At 32.5% G+C, this 22,081-nt stretch overlaps 1 protein-coding gene across 7 annotated transcripts in view; it reads left to right on the top strand.

Annotated features, from left to right (window-relative positions):
• Positions 1-22,081, top strand: part of LYST (lysosomal trafficking regulator) — a 221,227-nt gene that overhangs the window by 171,942 nt on the left and 27,204 nt on the right. For all 7 annotated transcript variants that reach the window (XM_031966940.1, XM_031966938.1, XM_031966939.1 and 4 more), the window contains 6 exons: positions 4,779-4,931; positions 8,719-8,963; positions 11,349-11,415; positions 12,334-12,490; positions 18,356-18,496; positions 20,467-20,684. In XM_031966940.1, the coding sequence (XP_031822800.1) occupies positions 4,779-4,931; positions 8,719-8,963; positions 11,349-11,415; positions 12,334-12,490; positions 18,356-18,496; positions 20,467-20,684 (981 nt within the window). The remainder of the gene's footprint in view (positions 1-4,778; positions 4,932-8,718; positions 8,964-11,348; positions 11,416-12,333; positions 12,491-18,355; positions 18,497-20,466; positions 20,685-22,081) is intronic.

Genomic DNA, 22,081 nt, shown 5'->3' with positions numbered 1-22,081 from the left:
CTTCAGGGGTAATAAAAGAGCTGGTGTCCCCCTTTCCAGTTCACCATATATTAGCATTGTCTTTCAAATGAAAATAACCCCAAATGGATTTGTGATGATTGTTATGATTCTTCATAGGTTGAATGGCTTCAGTAATCTTTATTTTTATAAAGATCTAATAGTAATAATTTTCCTTTATTCAGATGAATTTAGTGCTGAAATTATGCTGTTACTTTGAGTCATTTGTAGAATATGGTTATATTATGAGTATGTAATGACTTCAAAGGAGTTCATGAGAAAAATCATGACACTTGCTTACCAATGATGTGAATGATTCTAACACGAATAATTTGGGGGACATTGATTCACTATATTTTAAATAATCAAAGAAATTAAATAGGAATTATTTTCTAAAGTGTAGCAATTAGCACAGAATTGTCCTTTAATGTAAACAGAGTTAAGAGTTAAAGCATTTTAAAAATCTGTTGCTTTTTATTAGCCAAGGCAATGCTACTTTATACGTTCATTATTTTCTTAGAACTCCAAAATGAGTTTTTAGTCTCAGAAAGTTCCTAAAAAGTTTGCCAACTTTTGTAAGCTGAAGAAAACTTAGTTCTGAGGAGTTCATTCTGAATCAGATATTTATTAAAATGCAATGAATAATATTAAGTTAAACTCTAATCTTTTGACGGTGTCCTGAAAACTCTGTGGGTTTGAAAATTATGTACCTTTGACACAGCTACTACCTCCAGCTACTGTTGTAGAAAATTATAAGAATTAAATGAGATTATAATTTTAAATTATTTTGCATGAATTATAGTAGGTGCTGTGCTTATAAGCTAATAATATAACAAGCTAATGTTTATTCCATTCCTTCCCCTTCCCTTTTAAAAATATAGTACTTATTCTAACCAGATGAATGGAAAATCAGAAGAGTTCAGATGTGAGATTTACTTGAACTCTGTCAGCAATAAGTTTTTCCTCAAAAGAAATTATATGGGACTCAGTTTGCCTAGGTGGTTGCCATCTTTGCAGCTACTGTGTTACCCTATGATCTAGTATATAAAACCTCTGAAGGCTTATAGAGTATTTCATTACTGAATGAAATATTTTTCTTCTTTTCTTCTATCTTCATGCTCACTCCCTTGGCATGTTTTCATTCACTTATACAGGTTCATTTTTCACCTTTTCACAGATGACTGCTTAGTCCCTATCTTTACCCTGAGTTCTCTCCCAAATTCCTGGCTTAATATGTTTGAAAATTAGCAAAACATTTGATAGTTCCCTATAACTTGTGAGAAAGATGATAAGTTAAGGATTGAATGATGATGCATATAAATAGATCCAGAATAGATTACAAGTAGCTTGGTTAAGTAGAAAAGAGCATTGGACTTAGAGACGGAAGACAGTTTCAGACTCTGATCTGTTACTTACTACATGGTATGGGCAAATTGGCTAAATTTTATGAGCCTCAGTTTTTTGAATAGTTAACTAGGGATATTGCTATAATCCCCACCTCATGAGATAGTTGTAAGTTTCTTTTTTTTTTTTCTTTTTTTTTATTTAATAGCCTTTTATTTGCAGGTTATATGTATGGGTAACTTTACAGCATTGACAATTGCCAAACCTCTTGTTCCAATTTTTCCCCTCTTACCCCCCACCCCCTCCCCTAGATGGCAGGATGACCAGTAGATGTTAAATATATTAAAATATAAATTAGATACACAAGTATTCATGACCAAACTGTTATTTTGCTGTATAAATAGAATCAGACTCTGAAATATTGTACAATTAGCTTGTGAAGGAAATAAAAAATGCAGGTGGGCATAAATATAGGGATTGGGAATTCAATGTAATGGTTTTTAGTCATCACCCAGAGTTCTTTCTCTGGGCGTAGCTGGTTCAGTTCATTACTGCTCCATTGGAAATGATTTGGTTGATAGTTGTAAGTTTCAAAGGAAATATCATGTAAAATGACTTTTAAACCTTCAGTGCTATAAGAACAGCATCTGTTTCCTCAAAGATAACCAAAAGAAATAGTGACAAGTGGACCAATTTTAAGCAGAGAACTATAGGATGTTGCTGTTGTTCTACACTTAGATTCAAAAATGTCACTTGCCTAGAATATATGAGTCATTTCTGGACAAATCATGTAAAAATAGATCAGGGAATTTTGATGAACTCCAAGCTCAACATGAATACAAACTGTGAAATAACAACTAGCAAAACTAGTATAGTCTTTGTCCACATTATCTTCTTGGAATGAGCAGAGTATTCTAGAACTGTGCTTCATTGGTGTACAGGCTGTGCTAGGAGGATTGTTTGAAGGAAATGGTGGACAATTGTTTTGTCAATTAATCATGTCCAATTCCTTATGACCCCATTAGGGATTTTCTTGATTAGATAGTGGAGTGAGTTACCATTTCCATCTCCAGCTCATTGTACAAAGAAGAAAACTGAGGCAAACAGGGCTAAATGACTTGCCCAGGGTCACACAATTAATGTCTGAGCTAGATTTAATCTTAAGAAGATAATTCATGACTTTAAGTAATGGCACCCTATCCATTGTACTTCCTAGCTCCCTAGAAAAAAAAGATGATTGAGTGGAGCCTGCCTGTTACGTTGACCTGTGATGTGGAAAAGGAATTTGAATTGTTTTGCTTGGCTTCAGAGATGATTATATAAAAAACCTTTGACACAGCTACTACCTCCAACTACTGTTGTTAACTCTCTCCTTCCCTTTGTAGTTTTCTCTGTTTACTGCTTATGTTTCTCTGCCATTTTCCCCTTATATATAAATCTTTTTTCCAGACCAATAACTTATCTGAAACTATAGTTTGTATGTTTGTTTATTTATTTTTAAAGAAATAGATATAGGTGTTTTTACTATCAAAAAAAGCAAAATAGTGTGCTGGGTCTGGAGCTAGAAGGACCTGAGTGTACAGATCAAACCTCAGACATTTATTAGCTGTGACCCTAAATTTAAACACTACTTTATTTAAACTCTTATTTGCTTCAGTTTCCCCATATGTAAAACTAGGTTATTAGGGTTATTGTGTGACTCAAATGAGATAATTGTCAAGTATTTAGTATGGTGTCTTGATCATAGTAAGCATAATATAAATATCAGATATTATTATTAAAAACACTTTGAAAAATTGACTTCGTATTTTATATGAAACATTACCCAAAATGGAGTTATATTTTTAAACTTTTCATTGAAGCTAGTTTCTCATGAAATCTCTTAGTTTTTGCTTCCTTTTAAAAACTAGTATAGAAAGGGCCTAACCAAGAGTTATATAACTTATTGGAAGCTCTGATGTTTTTACTTTTATTGTTTTTTGCTGCCAAATCCAATTGAATTCTCCGAGTTTCTTTTACTCCCCTCTTAAAACTTATGAGAATACTATTTCTTTTTTAAAATACCTTCTTTCCTGGACTTCTCTGGCATTGAATTGTTCTAATTCTCTTTCCTATATTGCTCTTCTTTATTCTCTCTTATTACCTGAATGTAGTTATCCCCCAAATCTGTCTCTTGGTTTTTTACCCTTCTTAATATAGTTCTTATTCCTGTGACTTTAACTATCAGTCCTCTCTGGCAATGTCTGTGCTACCCTAGTCTGTTTCCTGAGTTATGTGACATTTCTAATGGCCTGTTGAAAAATTAGTTATCTTGATGACCCTTCAAAGTGCAGTATGAACAAAACTGAGTCTTTTATCTTCTTAATTTCTAAAAAATTCAAAACAAAATGTGACTCATCTGTCTTCTTACACCTCATCTTTCTTAATCCTTCCTTTTAAATATCTTTTCTTTCTGTCACTTTCTTTCCATTTTTTTTTTTGATACAACACCAATTCAGGCCCTTATCACATTATGTCTACATCCTTACTATAATTTAATTGACTTTCATAGGTCTATTATCTTTACCATTATCTGACATCTTGCATAGTACCATGGTACTATTAAAACACCACTAAAGCATATTATTTCCTTGTTGCCTCCATGCTATATAATCCCTACTTCATAGAGTAATGTTCAAGAGACACAATTTAGTTCCAACCCTCCCCTTCCAGACATCCTCTAATTATGGTTTTAGAGCTAGAAAAAACTCAAGCAGCACTATTGAGTCTACTCCCTTCATTTTACAGATGAGGAAACTGAGGCTCAAAGAGATTAACTGACTTGTCCAGAATAACAACTAGTAAGTGTCTGAGGTGCATTTGTAACTAGATTTTCCAGTCTCTAAGGTCACTGTAACCTATGTTATTGTGAAGATAAAAAGAATTAACATTTATAAAGTGTTTTGTAAACCTATTAAAGTAACTATATTTATTGTATTAGTTATTACTGTCCTCCTCCTCATCATCATCATTATACCCTGCTGCCTTTGAATACACCTTGCTTACCATTAGCTCGATAAATATTGTACTTTCCCACCCTCAAGCTTTTCTTTTTGCTATGTTCTCTTCCTAGTGATTCAGGTTTGAAAACTGGGTGATAGAAAGATAATGAAATATTGAAAGAAATATTTCAACAAAAATAAAGAAGTTTGAAGATGTTATGTTTGGGGGAAGGAAACTTCAAAAGTTTTATTGCTTTTTGTGCAAAAGATGATTTTTTTTCAATTTTAACTTTTCTTCTTTATTTTTCTTTCTTATTTTAACTTATTTTTTCTTCTTTTTTTACACCAAGTAGTATGTCTAATGCCTGGTATAAGAAAAATACAATTAGAATAATCTCTGCATTGCATCTTAGGCATTCCATAAAGAAAACTGTCTTTTTCTACTTATTTCCTTAGAGTCTTCAGGGAGAAACAGAACCAGCTTCATTTTCATGGACATATGAAGAAATTAAAGAAGTTCATAAGCGTTGGTGGCAGTTGAGAGACAATGCTGTGGAAATATTTTTAACAAATGGCAGGACTCTTCTGTTAGCTTTTGATAACACTAAGGTAGATTTAGTACTCTTGGGTGTGTATGGGGGGGTGAATACATATATGTGTGTGTATACACATATATACTCTTTAGATAAAGTAACAAATATCTATGTAAAGTTTTTATTTAAGTGTTTTAATGTTGATTTTAAGAATTACATTTAAAGTAATGAGTTTTCAATGAGTCTTAACCCCATTTGGTTTTTTTACATTCCAAAAGTGTTATAGGCTGTCCCAAAAGCATTTGGAAGCTTTGCAAATAATTGTTATTTGTCCAGCCACTTCCACCTCTTAGTGACCCCTGTGGATCACAGGCGCCTTTGTGGTTTTGTGGGTAAGAACACTGGGATGGCTTACCATTTCCTTCTCTAGAGGCAGTCAGAAGTCAACTGACTTGTCCAGTGTCGTACAGCCAGAAAGCATCTGAAGTTGGGTTTGAACTCAAGGCTTCCTAACTCCTGGCCAGCATTTGATCCATTGAGCCATCTAGCTATAAGGAATAGAAAAAGCAAAAGACTTCACTTACTCCATGCCTTCCTTATCTCCCTAAAGTTGGAGCATAAACTTGTTCAAATTTCTGTGGAACCAACCTTCAACTCAGTAGCTAAAAACATCTAAATTGAGGAGTGTCAGTCAACACTCATAGAAGGTTAATGCAAATTTTGTGATCTCATTTATTTCTGTTTCTAAAGACATATTTTCTTGGTCTTTTACCATATTCTCCTAAATATATCCCTAATTATCTAAATGGCTGTGGTGCTTTTCTCCTCTTCCTGCCGTTAAAACTTTTACATTAAGTATCTTCATGCTTATATTGGATGCTTAATATTTATTCTTTGTAAAGCCCTAGTTATTGAATTGCTAAATTATATCAAATTTATTATCAGCTGCTTAGTAAAGTAAAAACTGAATAGCAATACTTCCAAAAGCTTCTTTACTATATTAAAAATCATTTAAAAATATATGTATCTATCAATTCTTTGTAACAAAATATACATATATATACATATATATATGTATATATATATATATAAAGTCCTTTTGCTTTGGTATTTTTCAAATCAACATTAATTTTGACTTTTATTTAGTAAAAAAAACAAATTGTTTCTTGAAATTTGAGATAAAATTTTCAGATACCCAGTTACTTCAGATTGTCCTTTAGTTTTAATGAAATATTATTGCTGCTAACCAACATTGCTTTAAGTTTGTAAAAACTTCTATAAAAGTATTAATTTAGATATTAAACTATGTAGTGATTTCTTTTGTTTGTGTATGTAGCCATGGTAAGGGATAGAAGAAGTAGTAAGCTTTTTCAATATTTGGAAGCATCTAAGTGACCCAGTGGCTAGAACATTAGACCAAGAGTCAGAAAAACCTGAGTTTGAATTCAGCCTCACGTGCCAACCAGGTGTCTAATCCTGGACAAGTCATTTCCCTCTATTTGCTTTACTCCGCTGGAAAAGAAAATGGCAAATCAGTCTGATATCTTTACCAAGGAAACCTCATAAACAGTATAAATATGTAATGGTCCACAAAGTCAGCTGTGACTAAACAACTAAACAGCATTTAATGTTTACTCCGTCAAAGTCTGAAAATTATCAAAACAAACTTTTAAGTATTTATTAATCCAGGTTAGAATGAGTGAAGAAATAAAATCATACTCCATTCCCCCTTGCACATGAAATAAATTTTTTTTCTCCTTTTTTCCACTTGATAGTATTTTTCTTCAATTAAATATATAGTTTTGTGAAATACTTTAGAGAAAACTCATTTTTATCACTGTGTTCTGTGTTTATAGTTATTTAATTGAGATATAACATTTCTTTTTTTGGCATTAACTTTTTTTATTATAGATTTTTATTTACAAGTTATATGCATAGATAATTTTACAGCATTGACAATTGCCAAAATTTCCAATTTTTCCCCTTCTTTTCCCCATTCCCTCCCCCCAATGGTAGGTTGACCAATACATGTTAAGTATGTTAAAGCATATATGTGCTAACAGTTATTTTGTTGTACAAGAAGAATTGGAGTTTGAAATAGTATACTATTAGCCTGTGAGAGATGAAACATTTCAAAATAATTATCACATTGTTCATAAAGGGCTGTTTGTTATCTTTGTGTGTGTGTGTGTGTGTGTGTGTGTGTGTGTGTGTGTGTCTGTGTGTGTTCTGTGGAGATCACCAACTTTTCTTATATTAATTAGTATCTGAAATTACTTAAAGCAACCCATGGTACAAGATAGGTAATTAATAAGCACATTCATTTATTTATACCTTTTACCTTGATGGTTCCATAATTAAAACATTAGACAAAAAAAAAAAAAAAATGATACCTGATTTACCACTGACTGCTACTGAATTTCAATCTGACATGAATAAAATAAAGTGTAAGACATGTTTTCTCCTCTCATGTGGCATATACCTTTATTGAGGGAAATAAAGTCTAAACAGACAACAAATTAAACAGTAGGAGATTTATTTAATAGATTAGTGTAACAATGGAAGAGATAGACCTATGAAATTAATTTGATGAATGGACAGAGCATTATTGTTGGTAATAGATCTGAGGAAGGAAATCACACTGTCAGACCAGAATCATTAGGATAATCTCACTCTTGAAGAGTAGGTAAAATTTAGGTTGATTTTTAAAAGATATGATTAAGATAAATTCAGAGGACATATAAGAAACCCTTGAAGCAGTGAGAACAAAGATAGCCACAGATGCAGGTGTTTGATCCTGGAGGTAGTAGGGAACTATTGGAGTTTATTGAATAAGGAGGTGGGAGAGGGCATACGTGTTTAGACCTTTATTCTAGAAAGATCAGTTTGTCAGTGGAATTGATGGTAGGCTTGAAGTGGAGAGAGACTTGAGATAGGGAGCATATGGATTGAGGAGTTGAGGATAGATTTCCAAATTATGAGCCTGGTTGACTAAGAGGATAGTGGTGCATTCATCAGTTTGGTAGAAGAAAAAGCATGGAAACAAAAAAAAATATTGAGTTCAGTTTTAAAATGCCTACAGGACATCAAACTCAAGATGTCCAAGAGGCTACTGAAGATGGGAAAGTGGATGTCAGAAGGAGGATCAGGGCTGAAAAATTAAGTTCTTCATTAATATTGGGATTTGCTAGATAAATGGAGAGGACAGAGAGTCGGCAGAAGTCCTTGAAGCAGTGAGAACAAAAATAGGCATAGATGCCCAAAGGTCCATGGTTTGATCCTGGAGGTAAACATCATCAACATAAAAATAATCAAATCCATGGGTTTTCCAAAAACCTAGAGAGAAGAACATCAAAGAGAGAAATCAAAGAATTATTGGTCTTGTTTTTCTCTCCCATTAGAACATTTATTGCTTGATAGCAAAAACTGGTTTTTGACATTCTCTATAAAAGTGCCTGGCACATAGAAGGGCTTTTTGGATTTAATTGATAGGAATATATCAAAATGAAATGGTCATTGATGTTAAAAATAATAATTCATATTTATATCATGCTTTACAGTCTTCTATACACTTTCCTTAACTCCTTACTATGTCCCCACTTTATAGATGAAGAAACTGAAGTTTAAAAAGATTAAATGATGTACCCCAATTTTTTAAAAATTAACTTGAATTCATCTCAGCATAACTTGGTGATTTTTATCACTTCTCACAGAATTTTAGAACTTAAAAAATTTGGGAGTATTTTCACTGAAAAAAATGTAAATTTTTTAACCTAGACAAACACTATCTAAAATAGATTCAAGAAAAATAACCAAACAAAGCTAAAAACTAAAATTTCTCCTTACCTTTTTTGTTGTTTTAGGTTCGTGATGATGTTTACCACAGTATACTTACAAACAACCTGCCTAATCTTTTGGAATACGGGAACATCACAGCTTTGACAAACTTGTGGTACACAGGACAAATTACTAATTTTGAATATTTGACCCACCTAAACAAACATGCTGGCCGATCCTTCAATGACCTTATGCAGTATCCCGTTTTTCCATTCATACTTTCTGACTATATTAGTGAAACACTTGATCTGAATGAGCCTTCTATATACAGGTGAGTCCCTCTATTTAGATAAGAGAAAGTTGAAAGGGTTTGATACCATTTTTAAAAAACTGACCACAGGTATTTTACCTTCTATGATAGAGGTCATTTATCATTCTTACACAAAATTTTACTGATCCTCCCTGCCCCATCCATGCTGCCTTCATTTTTGTATTGGTGCATTTTGTATTGATATTATTCTTTGTCAATTTGTATATATTTTATACTTGTGTAAATATGAAAGATTTACTATATATTTTATAAAAAGAAAATGTGTTTTCTATTTTCTTGCATAAGACTTTTTATTTCTTCAATACAGTGCCTTGGTTCTGCTGCCCCTTACTAGAAAGTATCTGCTCTTTTTCTTCTTCCTGTTCTAGTCCAACTCAAATAACTATTAATGATTTCTTGGGATATATCCATAACCACCATTTATTTGGGTAGACAAGAGAGTGATGGGAAAATAATCATTACAGTTTTCTTTAGGCTACTAAGCACACTTAGATTTTTATCTCTGGCCTTGTGCTAGAACTTGCCCAGGTCCTGTTCTCTCTATCCACTCAGCTATAATAAAGAGAGCTCTGAATCTGAAATCAAAAGACCTAAGCTGGAGGCCCCGGGCCACATCCTCCTCCCTATGTGACATTGTCTCACAGGTCATAAAAGCCACACCTTTTTTGTATAAATGAGGAAAGTTAGGCTCAATTGAAGCAACTGGCATTCAATTGCCAAGTACTAGAAATACAACTGGATCACAAAGTACAGCCCTATGCACAACTCTGAGTCCCCTCTGACTCACTTAGAATCTTCATATTACAATGTCCTCGTCGCTAAAATGAAGGATTTGCACTATCAGGTTCTCTGAGGTTTCTTTAGGTCTAAATACTATGGTTATTTTAATTTTTCATAGTTTTAATCATGTAGATTTCAATTCTGGGTATTTTGCCTATTTATTTAGACTATATATTTATAAAACTGAAAGGACCTCAGGTTTTTTGATGAGATGAAAAATACTCGGTGTATTTTTAGTTAAAATAGATCATTGAGAAAGATTAGAAATAGGTTATAATAAAAAAAATTTTAATCATTTCCTTCAACCATTTTCTTTTATTCCACTTCTTCCTCCTAGGTAAATATATACATTTCTTTGTTTTCTTCCCTTTTTCATATACATGTTAAGGTGGTTGTAGAAGTGTTATTGTAAAACAAATAAACAAGTATTTACTTATCCTTAGCCTATGCTAGAATATCTAGCATACAAAACAGGTCAAGACATGACCCCAGACTAAAGGAACTAATAAAAAGTTAGGCATATACAATATATGCATGCAAAAATAGTGAGCAAAATGGCATAAACTGATTTTTCAAAGTATTAAATCACATTAAATATAACTAGAAAATAAATCCATATATAATCAAGTGCTAATTATATGAAAAAAAAAATAAAAGCAGAATAAATTAGAAAAGTATAGATTGAAATAATTGTGGAAGTCTTCATTGTTAAGGGGAATTCTGGAAAAGTCAGAAGGAAGCTTTACTAGAAGAGAACATTAGGGATTTTGACCAAAAATTGTCAGTCAGCATTAGAATGTGTGGGTCATTCCTAAGACCAGTATCAATGATTATTTTGGCATATCAAGTAGGAAAATTGTACATTCATATGTTCTTGATTTTTCTTGTTTTTGTAAATTTTTTAAATTTTTGAAAAAAAAATTGAAATTATTTCAATTTTAAACTTCAAATACAAAAGCAGAAAAAATTGCCATGCACACAGCAGACCATAAGAGAGAATTTAATATAGAACAACATATTTCCATATAAAAAAATATATATTATATATTGTTTTCAAAGTTGTATTTTCAAAGTTTCCCAGCTTTGCTTCCTTGTTGGGTTTTTTTTTTTTTTTGGTTCTCTTTTCTGTGCTTTTTACTTTATTTCCTTCCTTCCTCCCTACAAAGAAGACTACAATTAAGTGTGAATATATATACATATATGTGTATGCATATATGCATACATGTACATATTTATCTATTGACATTTACACATGCACTCATGCCTATATATGTAAGACCATATGTTTGTGAACATTTTCAGTTTTAGGAGGACAATTGCTTCATCCCATGTTTATTTCTGCTTCCTTGAGGTGAGGATCATCTTCTATTGTTTTTTGTAGAGGAAATTTGGAGAGCCAAAAGTTTTCAGACCTACTCCATTATCTTCCTAGATTTTCTAAAATAATTTCATTTGGAGAAAATTAATTGAGATTTGACTTAAATTAGTTCTACCTCTATAGACAAGACAAATTTTTTTTCTGGAGTAGTTATGGAGAGTACTGTGGAAAGATGATGAATAATTAAAAAGTATTCAAAACTATTTGTTTTGTTATTTTTATTATAGAAATTTGGCCAAACCTATAGCTGTACAATATAAAGAAAAAGAAGATCGTTATGTGGACACCTACAAGGTGAGACTTTGGTGTGAAATTACATTTAAATTTTTAAATTTCTTCATTCTCTAATCCGAGTATGTTACATAAACTTAAGTATTTACATTTATTTTATGTACAGGTGTTTTTCTTCTAATTTCATCAAGCTTTTATAAATATGCTATATTGAATCCAAATGTTTAAGTTATCAGAAAGTACACAGTGAAGAAGATATATTCATTGTGACATCAAGTAAATCTTGTTGAACAGTTATTAGACCCCAAATGAGTTACTATAATCTCTGAAATTCACTATGAAAATTGTAGAGAAACAAATAACAAACTGCCTTATTATTTGTAGTTCTTAACAGATTTTTATTTTAAGGCAATGATATAAATATATGTATAATATATATAAGTATATACATATGCTGTATGTGTACCATATATGTATTTATGTGTTTAAATGTAGACAAAAAAAAAAAAAAGATCCTGTCCTTAAGGTGTTTACAATCTAATAGAGAAAGATAACACACAAAAGGAAATTGAAAAGTCCAAAGAAGTGAGGGACATCTGGGACTACCCACACAGGAGCATCTTGCTCCATGGAGTTAAAACCAGGCAGAGTTATAGATGGAGATGGAGTGGAAGTTCAGTTTCTTCTGAAAAGAAATCTTTGGGAGGAGTAGGAAGAGCAGGGAATGCAGAACAGGTAAATTTTGAGGGAGAAGAAAAGCCAGAGAAAAGCAGTGAATATAGACATATATAAATGGGAGCCTGGGATGTCCCGGATTATGTGAAGGGTAATCACTGGGTGCTTGAGGTGGGTTTGCTGAGAAGACTCTGAAAAGGGAGGTGGAAGGGTTGCATTATACACATGTGCACACACACATACACACACACACTTTTTTGCCTGCACTCATGTCACACTTTCTGACTTCTTTTCTTTCAATCTTAGTATTTGGAAGAGGAATATCGCAAAGGGGCTCGAGAAGATGACCCCATGCCTCCTGTGCAACCTTATCACTATGGGTCACATTACTCAAACAGTGGAACTGTGCTTCATTTCCTGGTTAGAATGCCTCCTTTTACAAAAATGTTTTTAGCCTATCAAGGTAATTATTTTGGTTACTATTTTAAAAAGGTACATATGTAGCAGTACTATTAACACAAAAGATATTAATATTTTTACTGACCACCTGCAACATTGTGGTGCATCTCTAGAACTAATATAAAATAATGCCTTTCTTGATTTTATGACATTTGATAATACTCTGTATTATAATTCCTTCATGTTTCCAGAGTGAAGAACTCTAATCTCTTTATTCTTTCAGAATACTTGTCTTATTACTATAGCTGTTCTATTTCTGAAAATTGTCACACATAGCCTCTTTCACATGTGGTGTGATTTTTGTCTACTTCTTATCATGAATCTGTCAGAGGATCAACACAGTGCCCTGGATGCCATCCTTAGATCCTTTAAACATTCCATAAGTCACACTATAGAACTGGAATAGTTCATCTCACAATCATAAAATTTCAGCTTTGGAAGGAACTTCAGCAGTAATATGTATATATTTATTATTTAAGGATAAATATAGTTTCATGATGGTTGTTCAACTTCTAGTTCATTCTTCTTGTTTTCTCAATAAGCTTAGTGCCTGGCTCATAATCTTTCTCTCTTTCCCAACTCCTGCCCTCACACTAGGGCACATGTATTGATATCCTCAGTCTAATTTTTCCTATCTAATTTTTCCTGAATTACTCATTTGCTATGATATAGTCCATCATTATGCCTCAGCTACAGACAATGATTGTCATCCCTTTGATATAGCCATTACTCACAAGAGTTGTTCTTCCATGTTTATGATCTTTGAATCATAATTGGATATCGTCATTCCATCTCTCCCTGTTTTTTGCAACCTCTAATCTTTTACTTCATCCTTACTCTGTCCACCAATCCCTTCTCTTTATTAACTTGTAGAGAATCACTGCACTCACTTCTCTTGAATCCTTTGTTCTCCTACACCTTTTGCTGATCTTACTTTTCCAAGGGTCAGCCTTAGAGTCCTCCTACCATCTGCTACCTTTGCTCCTACTTATTTCCTGCTGAATGAAAGTGGAGAAAAATATTAAACTGAGATGACTGGGTCCACTACAAATTTAATCTCACCTGGACCCTCACTATATCAAAACAATCCTTTGATACATCCCTAGTTTACTTATTCACCCCCTTGCTACAGTGGTTTTTCTTGACTTTTTCACCCTTCCTCAAACTTCTCATCTGAGAAACATGTCTTATGATTAATTCACTAAAATTTTTTTTTGCTATTTGTAACATGTCTTATGATTAATTCACTAAAAAATTTTTTTTGCTATTTGTTAAAAATTCCCTTATTTCCCTTCTTATACCACTCATATGTTTTCTGCCACTATTCTTATTTCACACAAAGAGGTGTGCCAAGGCAAGGTCTTGCCAAGACAGATTCTCTCTACATGAACAAATCATCCCATTTTTATCTTCTCCAGACTGTTGCCATGTCTGTCATCCCTACTCTCACTAATTTTCAGTCTCTCTCTTGTGTTCTGATTGTTTTTCTACTGCCTAAATGCCCTTATCTCCCCTTTATCCTTAAAAAAATTGTCACTTAATCCCTTTATCTCTGATAGCTTTCATTCTAAATATTTCCTTTCTCTTGTGATTAAAATACTTGAAGTGGATATCTTCAATCAGTGCTTCTATTTCCTTTCTTCTCACTCTCTTCTTTATAATTCCAGCCTCCTCCTCGCCATTCAGCTGAAATTGCTTTCTCCCAAGTTACCAACATCTCTTAAACCCCAAGTCTAATCACCTTTTCCTATTTAACATCCTCCTTGACCTATGTGCGTCTATAAACATATTCAACCATCCTCTTTTTCCTTAATAAGCTCTTTTTTCTAGATTTAAAAAATAGCTTTTTATTTTTCAAAATATATGCAAAGATAATTTTCAGCATTAACCCTTGCAAAACTTTGTGTTCCAAATTTTTCTCCCTCCTTCCCCTATCTTTCTCCCCTGGACAGCAAGTAACCCAACATAGGTTAAATATGTGCGACATGCTATACAAAGAAAAGTCAGATCAAAAGAAGAAAAATGAGAAAGAAAAAAACAAACAAACAAACCAATAACAAAGTGAAAATGCTATGCTGTGAATCCACATTCAGTCTCCATAATCTTCTCTCTGAAAGAGAATGCTGAAAATGCTGGCTCTTGAGTTTTAAATAGATATTATTTATCAAATTAAGGAATCCTCCATCTATTCCTATTCTAATGGTTTTAGCAGACATTGATATTGTATCTTGTAAAAAAAATTTTTCCACATCTATTGATATAATAATATAATTTCATTGTTCTAATTGCTAATAAGGTTATGTTTATTATTTCCCTAAAATTGAACTAGCTTCATTCCTAGTGTAGATGAAGTATAAATTAAATAATATATAATATAATCTTTGTAATACGTTGCTGTATTCTCATTGGTAAATTATTTTATTGAGAAGTTTTACATCAACATTCATTAGTAATTTTGACCTTTTTAAGTCCTCTATTTTTAGTTTTATTGATCTGGGCATGTTAAGTAAATAGTAATCATCTTGTTTAGTTTGTCAAGTTTGTTGCCATATAATTGGGAAAAAATAGTTTCTCATCATTTCTCTTATTTCTTCATTGTTTGTGAATTCACATTTTTTCATTTTTGTCATTGGTAATTTGGCCCTGATAATTCCAGGTCAAAGAAAAAATATTACAAGCAGCAAGAAAGAAAGATTCTTTTTAAAAAAAAAAAAATCAAATTAGCTAATAGTTGATTCCTCTTCCCCTCCCTATGCAAAATAGTTTCTAGTTTTATTTAAATTTAGTGTTCTTTTTAAAAAATTTCTTCTTTGATTTTCAAGATTTCTATGTTGGTATTTGATTGGAGACTTGTAATTTTTATTTTGGCAGGGTTTTTTTTTTTGTATGCCCCATTGATTAACTTCTTTAATTCTTTTATTGATTTAAGTGTTTAAAGTTATAAAATTTTCCCTATCTTCCACTTTGGCTGCATCTCATAGAAGATATATTTTCTCCCAGTACATTCCTTTCTCACCACATAATTTATTTCTTTTAGATATTATCCCTTCATATTCAACTCATACCCATGCCCTGTGTCTTTATCTACTTCTCCTAACTACCCTAATAATGAAAAAGTTTTTATGAGTTACAAGTATCCTTCTCCCATGTAGAAGTATAAATAAATTAATCCTATTGAGTAATAAATTAACCCTTATGATTTTCCTTTCTTTATTATTTCCTTATGCTACTCTTGAGATCTGTATTTGAAAATGAAATTTTCTATTCAGCTCTGGTGTTCTCATTACAAATGCTTGAAAGTCCTCCTCTGTTTCATTGAACGTTGACAGTTTTTATACTCAATTTTGCTGGGTAGGTGCTTGGTTATAATCCTAGCTCCAGAATATCTGATGAGAATGTTTACTCACTCCTCCTGCTCTACCTTTCCCCCCCCCTCCACTATAAAAGGTTTTTTTTTTTTTTTTTGCCTTTTTTCATGGCAAATAATGTATGCCATTCCACCTTTCCTAATCCCTTTCTTCCAGTACATTTCTTTCTCACTCCTTCATTTCATTTTAAAAAAATATTATCTCTTTATATTCATAGGAATGTTGACACCTTGTATAATTTCCTTTTCCTGATTATCCCTTTATGTTTTTCCTGAGACCTATATTTGGAAGTCAGATTTTCTGTTCAGCTCTGGTCTTTTTTATTATGAATATTTGAAGGTCTTCCATTTCCTTGAATGTCCATCTTGTCCCCTGAAGAAACAATTTTTGCAATTGGATATTTGCAGTATGTTCTCCTTGACTTGGGAGTTTCAAAATTTGACTATAATATTTTTGGGAGTTTTCATCTTGAGATCTCTTTTAGAAGGTGATCAGTTGATTCTTTTAATTTCTACTTTACTTTTTGGTTCTGGACAGTTTTCCTTGATAATTTCTTGAAAAGTGATGTCTAACCCCCCCCCCTTTTTTTTTTATCCTGGTTTTCAGGTAAACTAATAATTTTTAAATGGTCTCTCCTGGATTTATTTTCCAAGTAAGTTGTTTTTCCAGTAATATGTTTCATATTGTTTCCTATGTTTTCATTCTTTTGGTTTTGTTTCATTGTTTCTTGATTTCTCATAAAGTCATTAGCTTCCATTTGCTCAAATTTAATTTTTAAGGAATTTTTTTCCCCAATGAGTTTTTGTATTTCATTTTTTATTTGGCCAGTTTTACTTTTTAAAGCCTTCTCTCCTCATTAGCTTTTTATACTTCCTTTTGCATTTTTCTTCCCATTTTTCCTCTATCTCCCTAAAAATTCCTTTTCCATGGCCTAAGACCAATTCTTATTTTTCTTGGAAGCTTTGGATATAGAAGCTTAGACTTTAGATGTTTTTTGATCTTCTTTGTCACCATAGCAACGTTATATGGTTAGAATATTTTTCTGTTATTTGCTTATTTTCCCAGCCTATTATTTGACTTTTAACTTTTTATTAAGGTAGATCTCTGTTTTCTAGAGTGGAGGGCACACTGTCCGAAGCTTCACAAATTTTATACAGCTGTCTTTAGTGATTCTTCTAGGGATCTTTTCAGTACTTCCAAGGTAGTATAATCCAAGGAGAGGTGTGTTTACTATTCCCTTGGGTATACCCTCTTCTATGAGTGACCACAAGTATACTTTTCTGCCTTGGGTCTGTGAGGAGGCTCCCTGATCTACTCTGGCTGTAAGTTCTAGTGTGATAGTGTTCTTTCTCACCTGGGATTGTGAGCCAGGACTGTGTCCCAAATCTAAGTATGGACAAAGCAATAGAATCCTGCCTCAATGCTAGTAAAGACACCTTTGGACCAGCTGTTCAGTCCTCTCATCCTGTGGGTTGATACTTTTAGAAGTATCTCATGGGCTCCCAAGGGTTGCTCCTGCTTTGTTGGGGCCAGGGCTGTACTAGTGGACTTGCACCAGATCCACACTGCTTTCCTACCCTAGCTTTCTTGCTGACCCCCAAATTGTCCTTGACTGAAAAATTATTCCACTTCATTTTTGTGAGTTCTGATGATCTAAAGTTTGTGTGGAATTATTATTCAAAGGTATTTGGAGGGGTTTGGAAGAGAGCTCAGGTGAGCCCCTGCCTTGTACTTGTCATCTTGGCTCCACTTCTGCAGCATTTCATAGAATGCACTTTAAATAAAATTTGCTCAAGAAGTTAGTTTCCTTATAAAGAACAATAAATAGAGCCTTAGTGAGTCAAATTAATATATTTAGGAATGTTGTGGAATTTTTTTCCATATAAAGTAACATCATTGTTTCTTTGAGATGTTGCCCATTATTATTATGTTGACTAAAATTATGTAACTTTGTAAGATTTCTTTTTCCTAAGGAAAGATTGTTAAACTAAGAGCAAACTAAAATTCTTGGTTTTCATTTGTAATCAGCATGAAATAAATGTGTGACTGTATAAAATTTGGGAGTTTAAATTATAAGCAATAATCTGAAGCCAAAAATATTGGATTTTCAAAAAAAAAAATGCATACAACAATGGACAGTCCAGTTCATTGCTCCAAAGTATAAATAAAAAAATAAGGATTTGACTTAACAACAGTTTTTTTTTTTAATTTTCAACTCAGTTTTTCATTATGTAAGTAGCAAAATAGAGGTTAAAAACTAACTCATGCAGGGCTCCCAAAGTTCCATTTATATGCAAACATTATTATATTTTCAAAGATAGGAAATGTTTAATGGTGAGAAATTAATCCTTTTTTTTTTTTTTAAGAATTGTCAACTAAGCCAGAAGAATATATTTTTCTTTTAACAATTTGAAGTAATAAAACTACATATGTTAGAAATGGCCTACAAGTCAAAACAGTATTTTGTAATTAAAACTAAATTTCCTTGTTTTCCTTTGTAGACCAAAGTTTTGATATACCTGACAGGACCTTTCATTCTACAAATACAACTTGGCGTCTCTCATCTTTTGAGTCCATGACTGATGTAAAAGAACTAATCCCAGAGTTTTTCTACTTACCAGAGTTCCTGGTTAATCGAGAAGGTAAAGTATCAAGTAATTTCAAATTGGCATTTTTGTGAGAGTATTCCCCGGTTGGGTGTTGGCAAATTGTAGTTAGCTGTAGAACAAATGGGAAAGAGATTTAAAAGGAAAAGATAATGTAGAGTTGTACTTGTTCACCAAAGAGTTGAGATATAGAAGAAAATAAGAGTATAACCAATGTAGAGTTATTGACCTGGAAAAGACCTGAGGATTGATGGGATGGAAGTCATGATGAAGATAAATAATAGATTTAGAGAATGTATGGTAGAGTAGAAGATAGAATAATATAATTTTATGATAAAATAAACTAGTTTTAGAGTTCTTGAACATGGCAGTGGAGCACTTATAGTAATAACAAGATGAATGATAATTAATACATTGATTATATATCAAGTTATATAAGGATATAACTATCTCCATGGATAGTAGAGGGGGAGTGAAAGAGTAGGTCATGCAAAAGCAGGAGCTAAGAAGTTAAGGTATCTGAGGGAATATTGATTAGGTATATTGGAGACCCCTAGTATAGGGACAGAAGAAATTGTGAGCCAGCCAATGAAATCATTGAGAAAAGAAAGAGAATGTTTTAGGACTTGGTAGCTGATAGCCATGAGAATCTGAATTAGTGATGAATTTTTATTGAATGATCCTTAGGTGAAGAGAAGTTACTAAGCAATGGTAATAATGGGAGGGTATGGAAGTGGCACTGGGAGGTACAAACAATATGAGTCCTTCACTGTTAATGTTGATTTGAGGAATGGAAAGAGGTATAAATAAAAAATGCAGCTAGTACAGGAAAGGGTGGCCAAGAACAATGCAATGTTGTCAAGAGAGGTCCAGGTCTTAGGAAAGGCCAGAAGGTAGAAGAAGTGAAAAAGAAACAAGTTTAAGATGGAAGGAAGTTTATTGATTCTGGAACAGGCATTTCAGAGAGCTTGGAGGTTACAAATCTGGAGTGGGACATTTGGGGGTAAGCTTAGGGGAGAGGGGGATAAAAGACTGAACCATTGTGGTAGGAAACAAAGTTTGTACATAGCCAGCTTGGGGTTCAGAAAGACTAGAATGAGATGAGTATAAGTTTGAATGAGTCGTTCTGTTGAGGAATAACCTTAGAGAAAGCATCATTGGCTAAAGAGAGATCTATTGAGGAAGGCATACAGTTAGACTGCTGAAAGCCCTTTTTAAGGTCCATCCTTAGGGAAGTGGTATCATGTCCTGGGAGACCCATCTTACAGCATTTAGGAGCACAAAGAGGTACACATGTGCCCCAGAGACTAGGATGAAGACAGAAGATGATAGAATGAGTTAGGCAAACTAAAGAGATTCTGAAGCTGGTGGTTTGGGTCTTTTCCCTGATATAGCAGCAGGAGCACTAATGAAGGCCCAAAAGGCAAAGTTAAAAGGCAACTTATACATTATTTTTTTAACCTTAAAAATTAGAAATTTTGTGAGTTATTTTAGACAGACTTTTAATGTTCCTTTGAAATTGCAATTCTTAAAAATATATCCAATATCAGGTAATTTTAGAATGTTTTAAATAATAACATTAATAAACTCTGAGATGCCCTACAGCTGAAAGCTGAAAGAGGAATCAGTGTACATTTCACAAATGAGTATCTATCCCATTACTTTCTATATTTGAAAATCTGACTGGTAAAATTGTTACACTGTCTCTTTATATTTGTTCTCCAGTGTGATTGCAAAGTAGTAAAAAGATAAGGCTACAAAATCTCTCAATACATTATGTTGCCATTTGTTCATATAACATTGTATAAGGGAGTTGGGTGACCAGTAGTGATACTTAATATTTCTTATTCACAAATAATTTATTTGTCTTAGCCTTTGTGGGGGGTAGTAGCAGAAAAACTTGGAGTAGATGTTCAGATTCTTGACATGGAGGATATGGATTTGATAGTACATGCTTTGCTATAAATTGATGTCATTAGTATAAAATAACTTACTTTCTTTTTTAGGTTTTGATTTTGGTGTCCGCCAGAATGGTGAACGAGTTAATCATGTCAACCTTCCCCCATGGGCTCGTAATGATCCTCGTCTTTTTATCCTCATACATCGACAGGCTCTGGAATCTGACCATGTGTCCCAGAACATTTGTCAGTGGATTGATTTAGTGTTTGGGTTTAAACAAAAGGGCAAGTCTTCTGTTCAAGCCATCAATGTATTTCATCCAGCTGTAAGTATCATCTGTTTCTGTTACACAAAAGTGAACTCTTTTGTTAAATTTAGTTATTGGGTGTGTTCCGTTTAAATATTTAAGTTAGCCCCCAAAGAGAAAAATTAAGAAAAATATTTGTGGTTCACTTAGATTTTTGACCAAACATTTTTTCAGATTTTATATACATTCAAATGTTTGAGACAAAGAATATATAAACCTGAAAAAATGTAAACATCACTCGTTTTCTTCTGTATATCTCTAGGTAAATCATTTTATATACATACCCAAAATAATAGAAACAAATTTGACATGATTTTTATAACAAGCCTGCCTAAAATGTGAATAAACATGAAGACATTTATAATGTTGAACTTTTTTTTTTAGTATTAAAAAGCCAACATTAACAGAGAGAATAAGATTTGTTTGTTTTTTTTTTAAATTGGTCTTCATTATTATTTTAGTGATAGAGAAAATTGACTCTAAAGTGTAATTTTTTTCAATGATACATTTAAGAATTCTCACATTGCCTTCCAAAACAGATCAGAAACTTTATTAAAGCATAATCTCTCCATTCAGTTCTCTGTAACCTTAGAAGTTATTCATGTAGTAATTCAACTGAAAATTTCATATTATTTTGAAGTATTAACTTACAACCAATTCCAATTTCAATGAGCATTTTCCCTGTTAGATTAGACTAAAAATCAGTTGTCTGAAAGAGCCGTATGAAATGTTTTTCTTGGTAGAAAGTATCTGTTCAGTGGTATCTACCATATCGCACTCATTTATGAAATGCTTAACGTGGTGCATCAAAACAAAATGAATTTTGCTCAGATGGTACTTAATTTCAGAACATGGTAAATCAAGAAAACACAAAAAAGATAGGAATTAGATATAATTTTTTCTGACTGATAATTCTAAAGTAGATGTTTGAAGGTAATTTAATTTTTGAAACTGCTTTAAAATTTTGTTTAGAAACCAAAGAAAAATATATACATGTAAATGAATTATATATTTATTAAATATTGCATTAGACTTTACTGCCAGGGTAACATACTTAAATGAAATTGACATGTACTTAGTATATCTGTTCTGCTTTATCTTTAAACATATACATATGAACATAATAGATTATAATATCAGTAAATAAAATTTAATATTGCTTTACATTCAAGAACTCAAATTTGTCATTAAAATTCTTCCATTGGATGCCAGTTCACACCTCCATTAGTTATCCACATGCACTTCATTTAATTGCACTATAATATATTTATCTGTCTGTATACTACATTTAAAGAAAATAATGAAATTTTTTCCAGATTTTTAATAATGGTACATGGAAAGACATCCTTTTATTCAAATCTATACTTATGCATTAAGAAATATTTTAATACCAACATTACATATAACATTCCTTA

The sequence above is a fragment of the Sarcophilus harrisii genome, chromosome 4 (assembly GCF_902635505.1).
Source record: "Sarcophilus harrisii chromosome 4, mSarHar1.11, whole genome shotgun sequence".
Lineage (NCBI taxonomy): Eukaryota > Metazoa > Chordata > Mammalia > Dasyuromorphia > Dasyuridae > Sarcophilus > Sarcophilus harrisii.
Note: the sequence above shows the minus strand (reverse complement) of the source record. Positions and strands in the feature narration are given on the sequence as shown.